The following is a 23,151-nucleotide window of genomic DNA, read 5'->3' as shown; positions in this document are numbered from 1 at the left end:
ATGAACAATGTATTGAACATCCCCAGTTTATTGAAGCATATACCATCAGATCAAACTGAACAGTAGATCAAACCCCTCAAAGTTATAGTCACCTAAAGATCCTTAGACAGGACAACCTGATTTTAACACTTCAGTCACTAATTAAATTTATAAAGTTAAATTCAAAATTTAATAAAAGTTAACTCTTTTTTCTTTCTTGTGAATTAAATCTGATGAAAGAAAATCTGCCAGGAGAAAAGATGAGGTATGTTTCACTTCCTCTCTATCTCTTGCCAAGCACTTTCCCCCAAATACTAGCTTGCTTCTGGCTCCTGCATGGTTGAAGTATGGGTATCAGTGGCTGCAAGAGAAGCAAAAAATGTCTACGTCACAGGTGTCAATCTGAAATTGGCTCTTTAAAGCTGACTTTCTTCTTGTGAAGGGTTTCATGGCAAAACAAATGAAAAAGTTGAAAGACAAGAAGAAATTGGAAAAAAAACCCCACATTACTTCATACTATAATATTTGGTGGAATTATCATAATATAGTTCATAATATAGTAAACTCCTTCTTGGTCGCATATATGTTGTTTCTAGAATTTCTGATTACAAATGTAGCAGCAGTGAATGCAATTGTATCAAATAGACTACTTTTTAGAGCACTCTTGGGTTCCTAGCAAAATTGAGCAGAACGTAGAGACACTTGTCGAATACTCCCTTCTCTCCCACATCACAACCTTCCCTGCTATGAACATGCCCCACCAGAGCGGCACATTTGTTACAACTGATGAACCTACATGGACATGTTCTAATCCAATGTCTGTAGTTTACATTAGGGTTGACTCCTTGTGTTGTACATTCTATGGCTTTTGACAAATATATTAAAGTATTACACAGAATAGTTTCACTGCTCTCCAAATCCACTGTGTTTCATTTATTCATCTGTTCCTCTCCCCAACCCTTGGCCACCACTAATTTTTTAAATTGTCTTCATATTTTTTCTTTTCCAGAATGTCATATATAGTTGGAATTGTACAATATGTAATCCTATAAGCTTTACAGCTTTGTTTACTTCACTTAGTAAGATGCTTACTTAATTCTCTTAGTAATATTAAGTTTGCTCCATGTCATTTCAGGGCTTGATGGCTCATTTCTACTTAGCACTGAATAATATTCCATTGTCTTGATGTACCACAGTTCATTTATCTACTCACCTACTGAAGGACATTTTGGTTGCTTACGGGTTTTGGCAATTATGAGTAAAGCTTCTATAAACATTCTTGTGCAGATTTTTGTGTGGGCATAAGTTTTCAAGTTATTTGGGTAAATGCCAAGGAGCATAATGATTAGATTGTATGGTAAGAGTAGATGTAATTTTATAAGAAACTGCCAAACTCTCTTGCAAAATAGCTGTAGCATTTTGCATTTCAATCGGCAATGAAAGAGAGTTTTCTATTGTTACACGTCCTCACCAACATTTGTAGTTGGAATTGTTCTGGATTTGGGCCATTCTAATAGGCATGCAGTGGTATCTCCTTGCTGTTTTAATTTGCAATTCTCTAAGGACATGTGATGTTGAGCATCTTTTAATATCTGTATATCTTCTTTGATGAGCTATCTGTTCAAATATTTTGCTCATTTGTAAATTTAGTTGTTCATTTTCTTATTGTTCAAATTTAAGAGATTTTGTTTGTTTCAGATAACAGTTCTTTGTTAGATATGTCTTTTGCAAATATTTTCTCTTGGTCTGTGGCTTGTCTTCTCATAGTCTTGACAGTGTCTTTCACAGATCAGAAATTTTCAATTGTAATGAAATCCAGCCTGTCAACTATTTCTTTCATGGATTGTGCCTTTAGTGTTGTGTCTAAAAACTCATTTCCTTATCTAACGTAGTCTAAATTTTCTCCTGTGTTATCTTCTAGGAGTTTTCTTGTTTTATATTTTACGTCTAGGTATCTATACCTTTTTATAATGTGTAGACTTATGTTGACTTCCCCACTGCGTCTCTAGCCCTGGCTGCTTGCCTGAAACATATCAGATTTGTTGAATAAAAATTCAAGTATATATGTATATGTATGTATAAATGTATCTATTTTATAACTGGAAAAATGTATATCTAGTTTTATATTTTGAATATTAAAATGGCTAGAAAAAATAAAATCTAAGTAGTATGTAGAAAGAATTCATTCTATTTAAAAATTCATGCAATTATAATGCATATTTTTGTTACTATAGTAGAAGTTTGTTATAAAACGCAGACTAAGGACCAACATAATGCCAAAATAATTTTTCTATAGGCTAGCTATAAAAATAGATGATTGTATGCCATTTATATATGCGGAAAACATAATTAAAATCTAGAAGAGTAAATTTGTAACTATATTTTACTAAAGCACAGTATTTTGTATTTTTAGTCCCTCTATCTCTAAAAAATTCATTGTGATATGACATTTTAAAAAGGTGTTTTCCCCCCAAGGGTGTCAGTTTATTAGGCATGTATACCCAATGTGCAGTCATGACCAGAGGGAGGTAAAGAATAATATTTATGGAGAGCAGGCATTCTTACATTTTCCCTCAACAGCAAAGAATGAAGAAGATTTGCTTTTATATTTTGGCGGGGGGTGGGGGGTGGAGGGAGTGGGAGTCAAATTAAGACCCCATGATTGGAGAAGAGTGGTGGGGAGAGAAACCATCTCTGATAGCTTAGAGATTCATTTGGTGCTATAATACACACTCCACATGAAGGCAATTGTCTCTGTGACGTTCAATTTATTTAAAAAAGTAAATTATCATTCATATTTGTTGACTTAAAAATTCAGTGTACAGAAAGCCTACGACTTACTCAAGTTGTTTTACAAACTTGGGGTGCTATGTTGTGACAGTTAGCCTATGTTTTGGTTGGTGTCTTTCTTGAATTTAGTACATTAAATAAAGACACTAAGAACTACATAAGAAACAATGTATGACTCTTAAAAAGAAACTGAGTTAGACCAAGTGCAGTGGCTTAAGCCTGTAATTCCAGCACTTTGGGAGGCCAAGGTAGGGGGGATTATCTGAGGTCAGGAGTCTGAGACCAACCTGGCCAAATCCTGTCTTTACTAAAAATACAAACATTAGTCAGGCATGGTGTTGGGCACCTGTAATCCCAGCTACTCGGGAGGCTGAGGCAGCAGAATCGCTTGAGCCTGGGAGGTGGAGGTTGCAGTGAGCGAGATAGTGCCACTGCACTCCAACCAGGGTGACAAGAGCAAAACTCCATCTCTAAAAACAAACAAACAAACAAACACCTGTGTTTAATTACATCAGAGAAAAATCTGTTTAAAATAAATTTATTTAAAAAAATCCATATGATAAAATAATTTTTATATGTAACTGCAACCATATTGCTTTTGGGATGAGATCTTGTTGGCCAGAACGCATCAATTATTAGATAGTCCTTATATTCTGGAAAGATTCTTTGGCAGTTTTTTTTCCCAACGGACTAGTTAGAGGGGCCTAAAGAGACAAGTTTTATTTAGGATTTAACTGCTGAAAATACACTCCAGTTTCTTTATGGGAAAACCATGGGAGTTAAAGGACGAATAGGATTTTAGGCTTGTTTATTTGCTTAAAAGAACATGATAGCACCAAAATCCATGATCAACAAAGGGTAATTAACATTTCTACTTGTTTTCTATTTCAGCCTTTGCTAGTTGCAAGGGTAACTGCTCTCTGTTTGAAAAACAAACATTTAAGGCCAGTGCATTTCAAATTGCATGTAAAGTATTACTTGCTGTTAGTACGGTTCTTTTTGTTCTGTGTAATATTTGTTCAAATCCCAATATATGTTAATTTTTAAGTGGGCATGTTTGTGGAGTCACTTTGTGAGTAATGATTAAGAAGATATGACAATCCATTCAGACTTTCTTTCTATTTCCTCTTATAGCTAGTAAAGCCTTGTCAGTACAAGAAGAATTGAGTTAGTGTATTCAGAATCATAGGAAATTAAAACCAGAATGGCTAGCAGGTAGAGTTTGCATAGCTGACGAATGTGTGAAACTTTTTATAGTTTTCATTCACTAGATTTTTTTTTCACATTTCAAGTAAAAAAAAAAAAAGTCTCACTTATCCTCCCTTGTTCAGATGAAACTATACATTGGCCTAGATATTAATAAACCTCAAAGATATTTTATAATATTTGGTCTATTTATTGTATATCACAAAACTTAAGGGACATTTGACTTCATTATGTATGATATTTTGCTTATTATTTTTAAGGAGACTGCTGTAATGCTGAAAACTTCAAGCCATGTGTAATCCATGGGTGGCATGGTTAGGAGTGCTGCCACCCTTTATCCTGTTAACTCAGGCAACCCTCAAACCAGCAATACCTCCAGTGATCAAGAACCAGCCTTTCAACATTTTCTGGGCAGCCCCAACAATGTATTGTATGCCTTTCTTCAACGTGGATATAAATCTTCAATTATTTAACATTATATCAAATCCTTTAGAGACTCAAAGTGGGTCAAAAATTGCCATATTTTATCCAAATGAATTAGGGTATTACCCTTACTTCTCTCAAGATGGAAAATCCTTTAATGGAGGAATACCGCAGAACGTGAGCCTTTCTGAACACCTTAGGAAAACTGCTGATGACATTGGAGAAGCTATCCCTTGGTGGAGATCAGAAGGACTTGTAGTTATTGACTGGGAAAGTTGGAAACCCCAATGGGATAGAAATCGGGGCAGCAGAATAATATATAACAACCACTCTTTAGCCTTCACTAGAAACCACCATCCTTCTTGGTCAGAAATGAAAGTGGAAACAGTTGCCCGAGAGGAATTTGAAAATGCTGGAAGGAATTTCATGAACACTACTCTCACACTGGCTTTAGAAATGAGACCAAAATGTTTATGGGGCTTTTATCTCTATCCAGACTGCTACAACTATGATTACAGAATAAATCCAGAGATGTACACAGGTAACTGTCCAAATGATGAAATTCTCCGCAATGACCAACTCCTGTGGCTGTGGGAAAAAAGCGCAGCACTTTATCCTTCAATATATTTGGATAAAATACTGAAGTCAAGTGTAAATGCTTTGAAATTTGTTCATTATCGAGTTAGAGAAGCCATGAGGATTGCTGAAATGGCTAGACATAACTATGTTTTGCCAGTTTTTATTTTTTCCAGACCATTTTATTTGCACAGTACTGAAGCTCTGTCACAGGTAAGGAAAAGCACAGTCACTCACATTTTTAAAAAAATGGAAATTTGGTAGAATAACTATATAAAGCCTATACATAAATGTTTTAGGATGCCTATTTTCCCTTAGCAATACAATGCTATTAAACATGTATATTTCCTCAAATGTCAACTCAATTCTGAAAAATGTCCCTGACAATTAGATGTGCACTGAACACTTTTGGACAGTGATTCTTACCAGGTTAGCATTCACAGGAGTTTCCTACAGATGTTAAGCTTGAGATTTAAATAATGTAATAGATAGATTAATTTTAGCCAGAGAGAAATTTTAGAACTAACTTCTTAATATGAAAGGGTAGCAGCAATTTTCCAAATCAAAAACATACAACTTAGAGCTTGGGGTATATTATTAAGCAACTACATTTCTCATTATATTGCATTTGTGTGTTTTAATTAGTTAGACTAACCAAAAAATTTACACAGATCCTCTTGATTTTGTCTTTAAGAGTCTACAATGCAATCTAGTGGTTATTGTCAAGGTATTAAAACTCGTTTATATAAGGAGAAAGATACTATCTTTAGACTGATCGCAAAGCTGGAAGCCTGCAGATGTGGGGATGAGTTTGTTTAGAAGATAGTAAGTTTACAGACATGGCAAGTGATCAAACTTTAACTTAATTGTCACATAGGGCATTATTTTAAGAATTCAATCATTGGATGGGTGGCTACATAAGAAAACTCTCAAATCTCCATCCATATCTGAGAGCCAACACAGAAGCAAAGCTGTTGTATAGACAATACACAGCTCACTTAGGCCACTTAGGTTTGAGATAATGTCATTTAAAAGCAGTAGCAATTTTTCCTCAAATATTTCAGAATAAAATCCATTAATCCAAATATTATTAATTAGACTTGACGTATTCATCTTTGCAGGATTACTCAGTGTTATTCAGAATGGGCTGTTCATTCTGAATAAGTTTAGAAGGAAAAGAACTACAGCATTAAGCCAAAACTTTGGAAGAATCTCGTGGGTACTTAATCCATCTCCCACCCAAATACAAACCCTTACTTACCCAGCCTCTGCTTTAACACTTTTTGATGGGGCACTTTGTATATTAGAAGGAAAACTGCCATTTGGGGGAAATATTAATTCCTAGAAAGTTTTGAGTATATTTAATCTACTTTGCTCTTAATGACTTCATACTGTTAGTTCTAATTCTGATGCAACATAGAATACATCAAATCCTTCTTTCAAAAGCTAGTTGTCCAGGTATTTTAGGGCATCAGTCATGCCTACCAAAGTCTTCTCGTTAAGATATTCCTCAAGTGATGCCAGCTTTCTCAAATCATGTTACTTTCTTAAATCCTTTTCAGAAAAAAAATGTGGGTTATAGTTATTCATTCTGAAATTCTTGATTGCCTATGTTGTATCAGGAATAACATGTTATTAGTAATAACAGTAGAAAATAATAATTCATGCAGTCAAAGAGTTCACCTTGAGAGAAAATGGGAGAATGAGATGAGCCACATTTTCATAAAAGTCTTGTGCGTAGCATTCCTATTTTTTGTGCTATCAGACTTTTAAATCTTTTTTATTTTAAATTTTTGTGGGTACATCAGACTTTTGAAATAAATTATAGGCTAAGTATCACCTCTGATCTTTACTTTAGAATTTAGTAGGCTGCATTCTCTATTCACCAAAATATATAGAATTACCTGAGCATTATATTGAATTGTTTTAATGCTTTCCTATTGTCTTCCATTTATCACATATCAAAAAACAGTATGGGTTTTTTCTCACCTTTTGTCTAAATTACATAACTTTCCAATGCATTTTTTTAAAACTAGTTCTGAGTTGGTATTTTCTTTTAGGAGTGTCTCAATTTAAATAAGGGACTACATTTAGGTTTAAGGAATGTGATACTAGTCAGTATAATGGAAGAATGATTTCCTTTCTTGTATTACTTAGACAAATTGCAGAACATAAGCAGTAGTATTGCTGAAACCTTCCTGTAATGCAGGAAAGCTTACAGTGGCGTGACAGTTTACTCATTGCAGTCTGTGAGCACTCCACCTTTGCACTGAATCTCTGACTCTCCATAACTTGTAGCGGAGTAAAGAATGCAGATTGCTCCATCAGCCATCCCCTTTATCTCCCATCTCTCCCTATTTCCTACTTCTTTGCTTTTGACCTATATTCATTAGCATAACCTCCTCAGTTTCTTATCTTGGTGAATTGTCATCTATTTAGTCACCTAATTTGAAAGTGACTTGGCTGCCTCCCTTCTCCTCTGTCCATTATCCAATAGGTAACTAAAATTCATCCACCTTTATTTCTAAAAAACTGTTCAATCTGGCCCCTCTGCTTTACAAGGACTGACATTGCCTTTGTTGAGGCATCATCATTTCTTACTGAACAATTTCTATCACCTCCTAATTAGTGTTCCTGCCTGTAGTATCTTGACCTTCCCCTCCAAGGCATTCTTTAAATGCCAAAAGAAAAAAAAAAAATCAAAGTTGCAAGGTTGTGTCTTCCAGCACTAAATATTTAACATTTAATTAATTAATTAAATTAATTTATTTGAGATGGAGTCTTGCCCTGTTGCCCAGGCTGGAGTTCAGTGGCAGAATCTAGGCTCACTGCAATCTCTAGCTCCCGGTTTAAAGCAACTCTCCTGTCTTAGCCTCCCGAGTAGCTGGGATTACATGCAGACGCTACCATGCTTAACTACTTTGGTATTTTTAGTAGAGATGGGGTTTCACCATGTTGGCCAGGCTGGTCTTGAACTCCTCATTTCAAGTAATCTGTTCGCCTTGGCCTCGCAAAGTGCTAAGATTACAGGCGTGAGCCACTGCGCCTGGGCAGTTGTCTTAACACTTTAAAATAGCATTTTTTTTCTTTTTATTTTAGATTCTGCTTATACATAGGAATTCATATGCTTTTACTTCCCAAATTCTGTGTGCTTTACCACAAGGAAGTACTGGGAGTTCTCTGGATGGAATGTGATTCTGTCTGGATCTGAGTATTCTTCTTGTGGATATAAAACTCTGCTCTCTCTAGACGTCTTGTGAATTCATACTCACTCTCAAAGACCCATCTGAAATTTAACCTGTTCAAGGAAGCCTTCCCAGACTTTTCCAAGTAGTATTAAACACTTCTAATTTATATATGCCTTGTGAATGCTATTAATATAAAAATTATCTTATTATATTATAGTCACTTGTTTATATGTCTGCCTCAACCGTTAGACTAAAAAGCACTCTTTCAAAGATCAGGAATTGAAATCTATTTCGTTTTTATATTTGCAGTGTTTAGAATATTATCTGGAACATTATAAACATTTATCAAATACATATAAGAATCCAAGGCAGTGTCACCTTTTCCAATTTTGTTTTATTTTTTTATGACAGCTTTATTTAAAAGAAATACTTTTTTCTGTGTATTAAAATTTTTAATTGGGATATACAATCGTAGTATGTATTTATCATGTACAACACAATGTTTTGAAGTACAAATACATTATTGAATGGTTAAATCTAGCTAATTAACAAATTCATGACCTCACATTGTTATCATTCTTTCGTGGAAAGAACACTTAATATCCACGCTCTTAGCATTTTCCAAAATACAATATACTGTCTTTACCTATAGACACCATGCTATACAATAGATCTCTTGAACTTCTTCTCTTGAACTTTCTCCTTCTTTTTCCTTCCTTCCCTCCCTTCTTTCTTTCTTTCTTTTTCTTTCTTTCTTTCTTTTTCTTTCTTTTCCTTTCTTTCTTTCTTTCTTTCTTTCTTTCTTTCTTTCTTTCTTTCTTTCTTTCTTTCTTTCTTTCTTTCTTTCTTTCTTTCTTTCTTTCTTTCTTCCTTTCGACGAAGTCTCACTCTGTCACCCAGGTTGGAATGCAGTGGTACAATCTTGGCTCACTGCAAACTCCGCCTCCTGGGTTCCAGCGATTCTCCTGAATCAGCCACCCCAGTAGCCGGAACTATAGGCACCTGCCACCACGCCGGCTAATTTTTTTATTTTTAGTAGAGATAGGGTTTCACCATATTAGTCAGGTTGGTCTTGAACTCCTGACCTTGTGATCCACCTGCTTTGGCCTCCCAAAGTGTTGGATTACAGATATGAGCCACTGTGCCCGGCCGAGATCAACTTTTTAAGATTCTATATGAGTGAGATCATGCAGTATTTACCTTTTATTTTAGAAACAAAGATATCATTATTAATGTGTTCCTTACCGCATTTAAGGGGTTGAGTCTTATTATTGCATTATTAGTGACAAAATTTGACTTGGAAACTACTTCTGATTCTTCTCTTTCCTAGGAGGACTTAGTGCATACAATTGGCGAAAGTGCTGCATTGGGGGCAGCAGGAGTAATATTGTGGGGAGGATATGAATATTCTGCTTCAAAGGTAAGCAATGAATTTTCTTTCAGCAACTTGAATGTACTTTAGAGATTGATTAAAAAAAATTTTTTTTTTTTCGCATCAGAGCCAAATGATTACTGATTATCTGCTTACTCGACCTTAGTGAAATTCAAAACGTACAGGGTCTAACAGTGAGCACCTACTTTATACCAGCCATTGTGGTTAGTAGAAGGATAGAAAGAGTACAGTCATTCTAATCAGACGGCTAAGTGAGAAACTGATGTTTACGTCCTAAGGGTGTAATTTTGAGCACGTTAATTAACATTTCTTAGTCTCAGCTTCTTCATCTAAAAAAACAGACTAAAATAAAATCTCCTCTGCAGGATTTTGGTAGATTAAATGGCATAATACATATGTGACAAAGAAAAAAATAACAAATTTTAAAAATGAATAATCATTTCATTTGCACTAAGGAGGGCATATTCTCCAAAAATGATAAATTATTCTTTTTTGTTTTTTGAGGCAGAGTCTCATTCTGTCACCCAGGCTGGAGTGCAGTGGCATGATCTCGTCTCATTGCAACCTCTGCCTCTTAGGTACAAGTGATTATTGTGACTCAGCCTCCTGACTAGCTGGGATTACAGGCTTGTTTCACCATGCTTGGCTTATTTTATTTTATTTTTTTGTATTTTTAGTAGAGACAGGGTTTTGTTTTGCTGGACAGGCTTGTCTCAAACTCCTGACCTCAAGCTATCCGCCTGCCTTAGCTTCCTAAGGTGCTGGGGTTACAGGTGTGAGTCACTGTACCTCGCCCAAAAATGATGGTTTACTTTGCTAATTACCTATTATAGAAATGCATATGGGAAAAATCTATTTGTATATAAAGATTTATTAACGATCTACTCTTTTCTTTTGTTATAAGAACACGTAATACATAATATAAAATCTTCCCTGAACAAATATTGGAATGCTTAATACATTATTAACTATAGGCACTATGTTGTATAGGACCTCTTGAATTTATTTATCTAGTATAACAGAAACTTTACAACTTTTAGATAACAACTTCCCATTTCTCCCACTCTCAGCCCCTGACAACTACTACTGTATTCTCTGCTGCTATGAGTTTGACTATTTTCGATCCCTTGTAAGTGGAATCATGCAGCATTTGTCCTTCTGTGACTGCCTTAGTTCACAAGGAATAATGTCCTTCAGGTTCATCTGGTTGTCACAAATGACAGCATTTTCTTCTTTTTAAAGGCTAATATTTCATTGTACGTATATACTGAATTATCTTCATTTATCTGTCAACAGGTACTTGGATTGTTTCCATTTCTTGGCTATTGTGTATAGTGCTGCAAAATACATGGGAATGCAGACCTCTCTTTGAGATTGTGATTTCACTTATTTTATGTACCCAGAAGTATATATGCCTATATGCTGAATCGTATAGTAGTTATATTTAGAATTTTTTGAGGAACTTCCATACTGTTTTCCATAGCTGTTGTACCTTTTAACATTCCTATCAGCAGGGTATGGTGTTCTCATTTCTCTACAGCTTCAACACTGGTTATCTTATTTTTTAAATAATAACCATCCTAACAGGTGTGAAGTGATAGCTCATTGTTTTGATTTACATTTTTCCGATAATTAATGATTTTGAGCTTCTTTTCATATATCTGTTACCTCTTTGTATGTCTTCTTTGGAGAAATGTTTGTTCAAGTCGTTTGCTTAATTTTTGATTGTGTTATTTGGATTTTTGCTGAGTGGTAGAAGTTCCTTATATATTTTGGATATTGACCTCTTATCAGATATATGGTTTGAAAATATTTCTACTGTTCCATAGATTGTCTCTTCACACTGATGTTTCTTTTGCTGTGCAAAAGCTTTTTAGTTTGATGCATCCCATTTGTCCATTTTTGTTTTTGTTGTCTGTTCTTTCGGTGTCATGTCCAAGAAATAATTGCCAACACGAGTGTCAAGAAGCTTTCCCCTGTGTTTTCTTCTAGGAGTTTTACAGTTTTAGGTCTAATATTAAGTAAGTCTTTAGTCCATTTTGAATTGACTTTTGTGTGTGGTATAAGATACAGGTCCAATTTCACTTATGGGCTTACGGATATCCAGTTTTCTCAACCCTGTTTGTTGGAGAGACTATCCTTTCTCTACTGTGTTCTTGGCACTCTTGTCAAAGATCAGTTGATCATATATGTGTTGGTTTACTTCTGGACTCTATTCTGTTCCTGTGACTTGTATGTCTTCTTTTATACCAGTAACATAATGTTGTAATTATTGTAGAATTGTAATGTATTTTTAAGTGAGGAAATGTGAAGCCTCCAGTTTTGTTCTTTCTCAAGATTACTTTGGATATACTGGGCCTTTTGTGGTTCTATATAAAGTTTAGTTTTATGTTTTCTATTTCTGCAAAAAATGCCATTGGGATTTTGATGAAGATAGCATCAAATTTGCAGATCATTTTGGGTAGTATTGACATTTTAGCAATATTATGTTTTTTTATCCATAAACATAGGTTGTCTTTCATTTATGTCTCCTTTAATTTCTTTTATCAATATTACGTAGTTTTTGAGTACAAGTCTTTCACTTTTTTTGGTTAAGTTTATTCCTATTTTATTATTTTTAATGGTATGGTAAATAGAGTTGTTTTCTGTTTTCTTTTCAGATGATTCACTAATTAGTGTATAGAAATTCAACTAGTTTTTATGTTGACTTTGTAACTTGCATTTTTATAATTTCTTTCTTTATTGCTTATGACATTTTTGTGAAGTCTTTAGAATTTTCTACCTATAGAATTATGTCCTCTGCAACAAGGATAATTTTACATTTAGTTTCATTTTTATTTCTTGCCTAACTGCTCTAGCTAGGACTTCTAGTACTATGCTGAGTAGAAGTGGTCAGAGTTGGCTGGATGAAATAGCTCATGCCTATAATCCCAGCACTTTGGGAAACTGAGGCAGGAGGATTGCTTGAGGCCAGGAGTAGAAACCCAGCCTGGGCAACATAGTGAGACCCAGTCCCTACAAAAAGTGAAAAAGAAAGCCACGTGTGGTGGTGTCTACCTGTGGTCCTAGCTTCTCAGGAGGCTAAGGCAGGAGGATGATTTGAACCCAGAAATTCAAAGCTACAGTGAGCTATGATTATGCTACTGCACTTCAGCCTGGGTGACAGAGTGAGACTCCATCTCTTAAAGAAATTTAATTAAAATGAATGAAAGAGAAGTGATTAGAATGAATATCCTTGTGTTATTTCTGATCTTAGAGAAAAAGTTTTCAACTTTTCATCACTGACTATAAAGTTAGTTATGGGCTTGTCATATGTGGCCTTTAAATGTTGCGGTACATTCTTTCTACACTTATTGTTTTAAGAGTTTTTACTATGAAGGGGTGTTAAATTTTTTTAAATGCTTTTTCTGCAGCTAGTAAGATGATCATATGATTTTTATTTTTCATTTTGTTTATGTGGTATATCACATTTATTTATATATATGCATGTTGAACCATCCTTGCATCCCAGGGACAAATCCTATTGGATCATGGTGTATGATACTTTTAATGTGCTGTTGAATTAGGTTTGCTAGTATTTTGTGGAGGATTTTTGCATCCAATTTCATCAGGGATATTGGCCTGTAATTTTCTTTTCTTTGTTTTTTGTTTGTTTGTTTGTTTTTTTGTTTTTTTGTTTTTTTGAGATGGAGTTTCGCTCTTGTTACCCAGGCTGGAGTGCAATGGCGCAATCTCGGCTCACCGCAACCTCCGCCTCCTGGGTTCAGGCAATTCTCCAGCCTCAGCCTCCTGAGTAGCTGGGACTACAGGCACGTGCCACCATGCCCAGCTAATTTTTTGTATTTTTTAGTAGAGATGGGTTTTCACCATGTTGACCAGGATGGTCTCGATCTCTCGACCTCGTGATCCACCCGCCTCGGCCTCCCAAAGTGCTGGGATTACAGGCGTGAACCACCGTGCCCAGCCTAATTTTCTTTTCTTATAGCATCTACGCCTTGCTTTGGCATCAGGGTAATGCTGGCATCATAAAATGAGTTTGAAAACATTTCCTTTTCTTCCATTTTTTTTGAAAAGTTGGAAAAAGATTAGCATTATGTTTTTTTTTTTTTTAATGTTTGTCAGAATTCACTGGTGAAGCTTTCTGGTCTGGGGCTCTTCTCGTTGCAAGGTTTTTGATTAATGATTCAGTGTCCATATTCATTATTGGTCTATTCAGATAGTCTATTTTTTCATTTTTAATTCTGGAGTTGTATATATATATATCTAAGTATATACAAATTTCTTCAAGGTTATCTCAAGTTACCTAGATAGTATACACAAAATTACTCTACCACTTTTCATAAAATAACTGTGCTACTTTTCTACAACTGCCTTTGAGTGTGTTCACCCATCCCACTGCCTAAGTGAAAATTCTGAGACTGCAGCTCTTCTTCACTTTCAGGTGTTAACAAACACTCTCATTTTCAGGAATTAAAATGTTCAGTCTTACAAAATACAAAAACAGCAATTTCTTTTCATTCAGTGTGACACAAATTAGAATGTCAGCATTGTTAAGAGCAGCAGTCCTGTGATGAGACTGCCTGAGTTTCAATGCTCACTTTTTGTCACCTACTAGCTGTGTGACATTGATCAAGTAATTGACTTTTCAATTTCTTTACCTGTAAAATGAAGGAAATAATAGTATCTCTTATAGGACTTTTACGAGAATTACACTATTAATAGATGTAAAGCATTTAAAACTGTACATGGCAGGTGGCAAGTGCCACATGGTGTTGATTATTACTTCAGCCCAGATCTGAGCTATGGGGGAAACAGGGTATGGTAAGTTCTTTTGTTCAGCCAATTCAAAGATGGGTTTAGAAGGTGGGGATAGGGTGAGAAAGAGTGGCAATATAATTTTTATTTATTTAATGACATTTGTAATTACCTTTCCTTTGAAAGCCTTTTGATATGGCTGCCATTTAGTGACTGACTTTTTCTTACATGAAAGACTGCTGCAATTTGGTTACAGGAAGCCCCCCTCTCCCAATAACTCTCACCATCACCCCCATCATCCCTGTGCAAAACATCATTTTCTGATTTGAACAATGCAGGCTTTAGCTACCACCTTGAAGCTTCCCCTTTACTTCTTCCCTTGAAGTACCACCTACATTCCCTTTCCCCTTGGTCTTTCAGGAAGGTGCATGCCTGGCTACCTCTGTAAATCCACTTGGATCATGAAAATGCTCCTATACCCTTGCTCTGTTAAATTACATGAAGGCAGGCCACTCTCATTGCTGTCATCTCTCCTCAATGTCTTTATTCCAAGAACCTGTAGCAGAGCTTTGCACATAACAATATATGCTGAATAAATATTTGCAGAGTGAATAAATGAACATGTCAGCCTCCATGCTCCCGTTGTTCCCATGGGTTTTAGTACAGTGCACTCTACTCCTTCAAATTCCTTTAATAGAATATTCCTTCTGCCCTGAGAATTTCTAGCCATTTCTTTATATATGCTGGAGATGGGCAAATGTCTCTAACTCCTTAGTTGTCAACCACCTGTCTTCAGCTTTGGGTTTCAGGTGAAATCTCTCTTTCTCTCTCTCTCTATATATATATATGATAAATGTAGATATAAAAATATATGATATATATTATGTATTTAGATTTTTATAAATTATATGTAAAATTCATGTCCTTTTTTTGCCACATTGCATATAAATGGTTTAACAGGTTTCCCCTAATTGAAGCAAGTATTTGGGATGGTCTGATTAAATCCAAGCTGTCAATACACAAAATTCTCTTTTAGGTTCCTGATGTAAATCTTTAAAGACAGATGATCTTTCCTAAGGGCAGCTGAAATAGCCATGTAATTACATCCAAAAGACTGACAAATCCAACTCTAGAAGCAATAATTAAGATTGATATAATCAAAACTTTCATAGTAAAATAGAAGAGGAGGTTTTCACATGTAACTAAACTTCCTAATGACCCCCTTGAAATATTTCTATTATTGAATTTCCCCAAAGTTTCATACTAATGGCAGCTGCTGCATATCTTTTGTTTCAATATTTTCCTGTCTTTCTCTCCTACATACATAAGGATCCTCCCTACTGATCTGCTACATGCCCCTCGCTTTTTAATTAAATTTTTCATTTTGAGATAAATGTAGATTCACATACAATTGTAAGAAATGATACAAAAGATCCTCTGTACTCTTTACTCAGTTTTCCCCAAATGTAATGTCTTGGAAAACTGCAGTACAAGATCACAATCATGTTACTAACCTTGGCACATCATGATACAGAACAGTTTTATCACCCCAAGGATCCCTCATGCTGCCCTTTTATAACATTCACTTTCCTCCCACCCCAACCCCCTTTCAATACCTGTAACCATCAATCTACTTTCCATTTCTATAATTTTATCATTTCAAGAATTTTGTATAACTGAATAATATAGTACGTCATTTTGGAGGGTTTTCTTTGTTGTTGTTGTTTTACTTGTCATAATTTAATTGAGCAATTCCCTTTCTAAACAATAAAATTTCTTATGTAAAAATTTGCATGTATGCACATTATCTTTATTATTCAGTGATGTCTGGGAAAACTCAAGCTACATAAGTGTCTTCTGCTTCATGGAGCTGACCATGTGAAAATAAACTTTATTGTAAACCAACATCTGCTATATGGAATATTCCACTTTGGATTTGCACCTTAGTGCTCATATCAGAAACCACTGATGATTCCCTCTATTCACAGTTTCTTAATAAGTAAAGTTGCAGGCTGTGAGTTTCTGCTGCTATGGAGAATAAGTGTTATTTCTTTTAGGTATCTTCTAGGATTCCACAAAGTAACATTTATTTTTCTTTGTACCACCATATAACCTATTTTTAAAGTAAATCACAACTTTGTCCTCCAAATTTGATTTTTAGATGATGGCATGGTAGTGAGATGGAGAGACAATGAGTTATAAAGAATCTAACTTTGCCCAAAGAGAGATTTGGCCTTTGTCCGTGGCTTCTTGGTGGTAATCTTGGGGTATCTTTGTTTAGGGTGGATATAGTCACACCTAATAGTTTCTAATAGTTTTATGATGAGAGCTGATATGACAGAAGAATCAACCATGTCAGAAAGGGTAAAACAATGGGGTGGATGCCTTGGGCCATGCATTATCAATGAGTTGGAAACTGACCGCTTAATCAATCAATCAATCATGACTGTAATAAAGGCACAATAAAAAACTGTGGGCACTGAAGCTCAGGCAAACTTCCCTGATTGCAATACTCTGTATTGTTACACATCAGTATTGGAAGGGTACTGACTCCATGGCAGGGAACAGAGAGAGCTATGCATTTGGAATTATCCCAGACTTTCATCTATGCATTTCTTCCTTTGGCTTATTTTTATCTGTATCCTTTTACTGTAATAAAACATAACCATGAGTATACTAGCTTTCAGTGAGGTCTTCTAGGGAATCATTGAAATTGAAGTTGATTTAGGGAATCCTGTGCACTTACATTGCAGCAAACGTCAGAAGTGAGGGTGACCTTGCACAGGACTGTGTCCTGAGACTTTGTATTTTGGCTAACTCTTGGTTTATAGACATAAACCTCATTGTATTTATATAGATCTGAAATAACAAACATGGGGGCTGTGCACAAAAAATTTGGCATGAGATGTGTTTCGCATTGCCCACATCCCATTGTAGAAAAAAAAACGACATCACAAAACAAAGTGCTTTAAAACATCTCTTGAAAACTCAAGATGTGTAGCTGATAGCCCAGATTTCACTGTCTCTAAAAGGTAGATGTCTCCACTACATGGAGTTTCATGCCAGTTCCTTATCCGCCCATGTAGCCATTTGAGGTTTGGGGCTAAACTTAGATTTTTCATCTACATTCATTAGTAAAACTGTCCTGTGATTTTGTTCTGTTTTTATATCAAGGTTATACTGATTTAAAGAGAAATTAGACAACTTTTCATTTTCTTTTTTTATGCTCTGAAACAATTTTATGACACGAAAATTATCTAATCCTTAAAAGTTGCAAATAACTAAAACACAAAAATACTTCGATTTAGAAAACTTTTTGGTGGTAATACGTCTTTCCTCTAATTTGATGATTCCTTTTAATTATGTTTTCTATCTCTTGAATCAATTTGTAACTTAGCATCAAACTTTCAATTTAGTAGCATAAACGTATATATACCATATTAACTCACAATTTAAAAATTTACCTCTGAAGCTTTAACTCTACTTTTTTTCTCATTCATATTTATTTTTCTTCCTTTTTTGATTAGTTAGGCTTGTCAGATATAAATGTTTGATGATTTTCTTTCTTTGAAGACTTACTCTTTATGAATTCAGTTTTTTAATTCATAAATTTATACTTTTAACTTTATTATTTCCTTTCATGAGATTCTTTCTAAAAAATTATTTTTTAACTTCTTGAATTGAATGCTTAATTTATTATTTTATTCCTCTTTGTTAAATAATCAAAGATATATTGCAATAAAAAGTGTTACTTTTGCATTTAGTATTAGTATGCTTTAAAATGTTAGGACTTTTTTTTCAGATCCAAAGACAGAGTAGAAGACAAACTTCCACAAAAAGGTGCATATTTCTTTAGATAAAGGTTTAAAATTAGGAGCTAATTTTAGAAATTTAGCTAGCTACAAGCTCCAGATGCACTAAAGTTCAAGAAAGTTTGCCATGATGGGTAAAATGTCACTTGCTGGGTGCTAGGAAATTGGTGACCAGCTTCTGATAATGAGATAGAGGTAGGAAATGCACTGATTCAATGAAGCAGGTAGCAACTAAGGTGGAGCTTATAAGAGTGGAAAAGTGACTGAGAGGATGCAGAGAGTTGGGGGAGCAGGAAGCATAGACCAAAGTGTAAGTGGAAGCATGTCACTCAATATCCCATCAGCTACCACTGTGCACTGCTGTATAGCTGAATGGGAGTCCGGGTGAAAGCCAATGCCAAAATGCCTTGTTTCTGGTATGATAATTGGATTGGCCTGTCAAAAAAAGCATTTATAACTATGCATTTAACACTGAAAAGTACTTTGGTTGTATTAACACATTTTAATATGTTGTATTACAGTTGTTTGTATTTTTCTAATTAATGTGAAATTGTAACTTAAAAAAAATTTCTGTTTGGACCAAATTACTACTTGGGAGGATATTTTTAATCTGTAAAAAACTAGAATTTTATTTAATTATGGAGAGAAACATATGTATAGTTACTGCATTTAGAACAGATTGTGGGAGACTAGTTGGAAAGTAATCATCCAGGTGAGGGCTAATAGTGACCTGAACCAGAATGGTAGCAAGGGTTAAATTCTGGTTGTATTTTGAAAGTAGATGGAAGAGGAATTGCTGATGGATTAAATGTAAGAGGAAAAAGGAGTGAGGAATGACTCCAAGCTTTTGCTCCTGAGGCTACTGGAGAGAGGGAGTTGGCTTGTGCTGAGATGGGGAAGTCTGGGAAGAAGGTCAGTTGATTAATTTGGAGTATGTTAAGTTTGAAATGCTTGTAAGACATCCAGGTAGAGATGTCAAGTAGATAGGGGGGTATACAATCAATTCAGGAATAAGGTCTGGCAGATATACATTTGGAGTTCTATTTAAAGTAATGAGATGGGATGGGTTTATCGAGTGAAAGAGTATAGCTATAGAAGAAAAGAGGTCTAAGAGTTAAGCCGAGGGCACTCCAATGTTAGGTAGGAAAGATGAGCAGGAGCCAGTAAAGAAGACTGAGAAGGAACATCTAGTAAGGTTGGGGACAAAACAGGGATGTGCTATTCCGGAAGCTAAGTGAAGAAGGTATTTCAAGGAGGAAGGCTGCGACAGAACAGGTAATGCCCAAGTTGAAGTTGATTGTATTTGCCAGTGTTCGATGCTGTCTTTTTCTGACTCCTCCCAACCTTTGTCTTTCTTGGTTGCTCTTTCTTCCTTCCTCTTTTTCCTTCCCAGGGCCCCTTTGCCCCTTTCTTCTTTCCTTTGCTTCAATCGTTTCCCTGTTATTTTATTGTGTCTTTCCTAGAAACCTCCTCAGATGCCTCAGACAAGGAGTCTTGTCTTGGTTAAAAACAGCATGTGTTTCTAAATATAGAATGAGGCTGCCCCAGATTGAATGTTCCTGTAATAAATAATGTTGCTTACAGGATCTTCAGAATTTGCTATGCTATTGCCAAAGTGCTGGCCTTGTTAAACTACCTGTCAATTAAGAGCTTTATTCTGCTTTGTGACTTTCAGTTTGAATTTCCCAAATCTTTACCAGATGGATTCACGGTTCTGTGGCCTCCTCTCACTGAGAAAATATCCCACTGTTCTAAACTTAATTGATTTTTAATTATGCATTAGTTTTAATATTGATAAAATAACTAAATGCTAATAGAAATCTCAATTTATGTTACTTATTAATCTACTAGAATTTTTCCATGGTCCTACCTGTATGGATCAAGGCAAGCATTTATCAAGATTCCAGCCAGGCTCTTCCGGGTTAGCTGATAACATCATTTCAATTAGGCTTGCCCATGCTAGCTGAATAGTGTGATCATTAATCTGTAGAAATGTGTCCCAGAGTTAAAGCCAATGCTATATACACATTAGTGAAATACCCAATGGTAGACTTGTGGGAAGACATTCTTATTCTTACCTACTATCATTGGACCCTATATACAATGTAGAGGTAACACTAGTATTTGATTGTAAATAATAACATTTTATATTCTACCTCCTAAAAACTGACTGATGGTTAAGTATGTTATATTTATGAAATACTGAATAGCAATTAAAATGAAAAAATGCTACATGTATTATCATAAAAAATGGAAAATGTTAAGTACTAAAAACAAGTTGCAAAAATATCGTACATGATATATATTTATGTACATGTTTGAAAAGCACAAAATAATACTACCTATAGTTCATAATCTCCCCCCTCCCACACACACACACCCCTCTAGGAAAGGTATAATTTAAAAACACGGATGAGTCTCCTAAAGTTAGAACTCACTAACTTTAGGAGATTGTTATCTCTTCAGAGGTAGGAAGAATAATAGGATGACTTGGTAGTTTTTGAAAAATCTGGCTAATGTTAAAATATATTGAGTAGCAGCATTGAAAATGTTTCACAATTAAATTTAAATTTTAACAAATCATCTCATATTAATGACATCTTTTAAAAGTATTACTACAAATATATCTTTACATTAGGGAACAGCCTCTGCTGGGACACTGTGAGGTCATCTTCCCTTAGAAATGGTATGAATTTGGTTGGATCATAGTCTTCCCCATTAAAGGCACAGCTCATTACTCACGTGACCCTATAGAGGCTTAGTCCTTCATTTAAATAACTAATCCACAGAAATGCAGTTTTTCCTCCTCCTTACCAAATAAAAAACTTCAGGCGTTAATACTACCTGGATAATGGAATCATAGTTTGAGAGTGCTTTAAGTGGATTTCTGTTTTTCCTACAGGAGAACTGCTTATCTGTGCAACAGTCTATCCAAGGGCCTTTGGGCCATTATGCTGTGAATGTGACATCTGCAGCCAAGTTCTGTAGTCAGAGTCTATGTAACAGTCATGGAAGATGTATTCGAAAAACGCCTGAGTCCTCCTTCTATCTGCATATGCCTGAAAGCAGTGGTAAGAAATATGTTCTAAATAAGAGTTTCAGATTCATCATTTCTAAAAACAATAAGGAGAAGACAATAACAGACATGAAGAATGGATTTGCGTGTCACTGCTATTATGGCTGGCATGGACCATCTTGTCAGGATCACTCTTCAGATCTCCTGAGAGAGATGAATAAGGCTCCTACTATTAACTTCAATTTATTAGTTTTTCTCAGTATGGCTTTTTCTGTGATTCTGCTAAAAGTTTTTTTAGCCCTTACTACAATGCCAATTTTTCCCTGAACTACTGAGCAAATGTTGATTTTTTTTTCAACTTCAAGCCTCTCCCAAAGTATGTATTGGCTTTAAAGTAAAAAAACTAAAAAATAAAAAAGATAGTCATTGATGTCATTCATTGATATAGCAATTATTTATTGGGTGTTTACCTTATGCAAGGTAATAGGGAAAAGAAGGTGAATATACCTGCTCTCAGGGAGCTTAAATTCTTGTGGGAAAATAAACAATGATAAGTAAGCAATAAACAAGCCTGGGCAACATAGCAAGACCCCATCTCTACAAAGAATGTAAAAAAAATAGCTGAGTGTGGTGGTGTGGACTGGAGTTCCAGCTACTTGGCAAGCTGAAGTGGAAGGATCATTGAGCTCAGAGATCGAAGCTGCAAAAGCTATGATTGTGTGACTGCACTCTAGCCTGAGTGACAAAGTGAGACCCTGTCTTAAAAAAATATTTTTAAAAATCCAATAAACCAAGAAGCACACACACAGTCATAAGTGCTCTGGAGAATAATAAGGAGGGGGTAAAAGGATTAGGGAGTGTGAGAGAACACTGGAAATATTACACAAGGGAGTCAAAGCCTCTCTGATGAGATGTCCTGAAGGCAGGAGCAGGTCACAAATACAACCAAGGAAATGCATTCTTGGAATAGGGAATAGCAAATGCAAAAGCAAATTTGCTCCAGTAACTTGGAATCCCTAAATACTATAAGTGATCCCAGGATGCCAAGTTATCTGTGTGAAAGTGAATCTATACTGAATACTGTGGGGTTCAACTTTACCCAGTATCACCAGCACCCTTGGAAATTCATTTAGCAATCATCAATATCAGAAGATAAATTGTATTAGGCTCCCATAAAATATAATTTATATGAGATATTCTTTTATGTGATATTTGTTGGTCTGTATCTAAGTACTCTATCTAAGTAGTTCGTAAGCTTTTAATGCATGCAATTCATGTGGTCACTTAATCAGATCTAGTTGAACTCCAGATAAGCTTCTATCATAAAGACTCAAAAGATATTATAATGTCCCCAATGCTATTTCTCCCCTTAGTTTAGGGAAGATACTTCCCAGTCTGATGCTTTCCAAATATTGGGCATCTACATATATTGCATGCTGGCATATATAGAGAGCTTTGATAGACAGATCACACTCAAACTCCTATTTTGATTCATTTGCTTGTGCATTCATTCATGATTTATTCATTCATTTTTGGGGAGAAGTAAAAGTTAAAAGGGGCAGTGATATATAGCAAACTAAATTGTGGGCTATTTGATAAGTTTTCCTATTTTATTGGTGTTCTGCTGCAGCAAGGCTGTACTTTGAGTTAGTTAGTAGATTCTTGTGTCCAACTGTGACTTGTTTTTACAATGAGTAAAGTTGGTATTAAGACTCAATAAGTGAAAAGAAATGGCTCCTTTTGTCCTTATAGTGATGATAAGTTTTTCAACAATTATTAGGTCATGGTTTTGATATTCAATGAACTCCAATAAAGGAAGCAATATTAATATTATTATTACCATCTTGAAGATGGAGAAAATAAGAGAATAAGAGGCATAGCCAATTTTGTCCAACAATCAATGAATACCTCAAAGATAGATAGGATACATATCAGGCCACTGTTTAACCTTACAGTGCCTTCAAATAATCAGGACATAATAAGATTCAAGGTAGATGAAAGAAAAAGAGAAAA

At 35.2% G+C, this 23,151-nt stretch overlaps 2 protein-coding genes across 2 annotated transcripts in view; both read left to right on the top strand.

The window, feature by feature from the left end:
* The first annotated feature begins 4,266 nt into the window (after positions 1 to 4,266).
* On the top strand, positions 4,267 to 21,465 carry LOC101036461 (hyaluronidase-4-like). The gene is made up of 3 exons (XM_003921311.2): positions 4,267 to 5,187; positions 9,493 to 9,582; positions 21,025 to 21,465. The coding sequence occupies exons 1-3, from the start codon at positions 4,267 to 4,269 to the stop codon at positions 21,463 to 21,465; spliced, it is 1,452 nt and encodes a 483-aa protein (XP_003921360.2).
* The window catches only part of HYAL4 (hyaluronidase 4), a 50,967-nt gene continuing 35,554 nt past the window's right edge, over positions 7,739 to 23,151 (top strand). The window contains exon 1 of the mRNA XM_003921030.4: positions 7,739 to 7,772. The gene's annotated coding sequence lies outside the window, so the exon portion shown is untranslated. The remainder of the gene's footprint in view (positions 7,773 to 23,151) is intronic.

This window comes from Saimiri boliviensis, chromosome 10, assembly GCF_048565385.1.
Source record: "Saimiri boliviensis isolate mSaiBol1 chromosome 10, mSaiBol1.pri, whole genome shotgun sequence".
Lineage (NCBI taxonomy): Eukaryota > Metazoa > Chordata > Mammalia > Primates > Cebidae > Saimiri > Saimiri boliviensis.
Note: the sequence above shows the minus strand (reverse complement) of the source record. Positions and strands in the feature narration are given on the sequence as shown.

Bases quoted from the DNA above. Each gene is read 5' to 3' on its own strand.
- LOC101036461 (XM_003921311.2), top strand. From the start codon at position 4,267: ATGTGTAATCCATGGGTGGCATGGTTAGGAGTGCTGCCACCCTTTATC. The intron at 5,188-9,492 runs GTAAGGAAAAGC...TCTCTTTCCTAG, and splicing joins GTACTGAAGCTCTGTCACAG to GAGGACTTAGTGCATACAAT. The intron at 9,583-21,024 runs GTAAGCAATGAA...TTTTTCCTACAG, and splicing joins ATGAATATTCTGCTTCAAAG to GAGAACTGCTTATCTGTGCA.